General features: G+C 47.9%; 1 protein-coding gene across 12 annotated transcripts in view; it reads left to right on the top strand.

Annotated features, from left to right (window-relative positions):
• Nucleotides 1-399: 399 nt before the first annotated feature.
• ptprt (protein tyrosine phosphatase receptor type T) overlaps nucleotides 400-1,774 on the top strand; it is a 204,831-nt gene continuing 203,456 nt past the window's right edge. For all 12 annotated transcript variants that reach the window (XM_068722019.1, XM_068722016.1, XM_068722018.1 and 9 more), the window contains exon 1: nucleotides 400-708. In XM_068722019.1, the coding sequence (XP_068578120.1) occupies nucleotides 618-708 (91 nt within the window). In that variant the 5' untranslated portion in view covers nucleotides 400-617. The remainder of the gene's footprint in view (nucleotides 709-1,774) is intronic.

The following is a 1,774-nucleotide window of genomic DNA, read 5'->3' as shown; positions in this document are numbered from 1 at the left end:
CATTGTCCTCACTGTCTCTCTGTCTCACTGTCCTCACTATCCTCACTGTGACCCATGTCTCACTGTCCTCAATGTGACCCATGTCTCACTGTCTCACTGTCCTCACTGTCTCACTGTGACCCCTGTCTCACTGCATCATTGTCCTCACTGTCTCACCGTCCCTTTAACCCATGTGTCTCTGCGTTAACCTCTCGATGGACTCTGTCCCGTGAGGACCATGAAGTCCGGGTCTGTCCTCTGTCTCATTACTTCTCCATCAGTCCTTTTCTAAATCTCTCCTCTCTGCTGCTTCTTGGTCTTATTTTGAAACCCCAGAGCGGAAGTAGTCCTCTCTGTGTGGCCCCGGTGCGCTCTGCTCTCCGGTCCTCTCCAACTCACCGTCAGTCTGTCAGAGACCATCTGAGCGCGCGCACACTCACTGCACCCCTCTCACACGCTCTCTGGCACACACACGCGCACTGACGCGCGCACACACACACGCACACACGTACACACGTGAGACCAAAGAAAGGTTTATTTGTCTCCAACTTGTGTCTCTGGGTCTCTGTTTGTCCCCCGATGAGCGGATTGTGTCCCTCTGTCCCGGACCAAAAGGAACCCAACCCGGAGAAGAAGAAATGGATAAACGGAGTTCTGGTCCGGTTCTGTCTGCAGCTTTGCTCCACTTTGTTCTGCTGTTAGGATTCTCTGCTGGACAATTCTTCCCAGGTACGAAGTCCTCCGTGTCTTTGCTGTGTGTGTCTGAACTGTGCTGGTGCTGTGAGGGGGGTCTTCAGAGTCCGAGTCCGAGTCCGAGTCCGGAATGAAGACCTGCACGCTGCTGTGTGTGGGTGTTTGAACTGTGCTGGTGCTGTGAGGGGGGTCTTCAGAGTCCGAGTCCGGAATGAAGACCTGCACGCTGCTTGTATTGTTGATGCTCAAACAGTCTGAAGTCCGGGTTTGAGCTCACGAGGAGTTGTGGAAGAGAATGAATAATCATGTGTAATCTCCATGCGCGCGAGAGGAACGGACCATCTAAATGAAGCAGTGCTTTGTGTCGGGTTCTGGTTCTGGTTCCTATCAGGGACAGTTTGATGATGCTGATCCGGGTCTCTGATGTGGATCCGTTTTCACGGAGTAAACGTTTGAGAACTCGCGGAGTGTTTAGTGCGGCTCCGTCTGAGCGCGAAGCGGCGGGCAGTTAATCACCGCGTCCTTATTTATTCTCTGATTATATCATTAATATTATTATTATTATTATTACTGTCGTTAATATTGTTTATTTATTATTGGCATTCATTTTGTATTGTAATTATAATAATTGTTATTATGATTATAATAATGATATAATAATAACCATAATAGCAATTGTTAAAATAACAATTATTATAATATTAATAATTATATTAGTTATAATTAATATTATTATTATTATGATATCGTGTGCTGACATATTTGCTCCGCAGTATCGGAGCAGAACGGGGCCTAGTTTCTCTCCAGAAAAAGCTCCGTTCTTATTTAACTTCTTCTTCTTCTTCTTCTTCTTCTTCTTCTTCTTCTTCTTCTTCTTCTTCTTCTTCTTCTTCTTCACGTGCTGCATTTCATTTCAAACAGCTGCCCCGTTTCCTCTTCGGGATCCGGTCTCAGTACCGGCCCACGCTCCTGCGGCTGCGAGCAGAACTCTCACTTGTTACGCGCAGCAGAGCCTTTTTACGCGGAGAGCCCCGGAGAGCCCCGGGTCACCGTTTGCTCCTTGCACTGATCAAACCCCGATCTCCACGTTCAACGACACGCT

The sequence above is a fragment of the Cebidichthys violaceus genome, unplaced genomic scaffold, assembly GCF_023349555.1.
Source record: "Cebidichthys violaceus isolate CVI_PGR_0920_01 unplaced genomic scaffold, fCebVio1.0.p SCAF_29, whole genome shotgun sequence".
In the NCBI taxonomy this organism is placed as follows: domain Eukaryota; kingdom Metazoa; phylum Chordata; class Actinopteri; order Perciformes; family Stichaeidae; genus Cebidichthys; species Cebidichthys violaceus.
The sequence above is the reverse complement of the archived record's forward strand: the minus strand, read 5'-3'. Positions and strand labels throughout refer to the sequence as shown.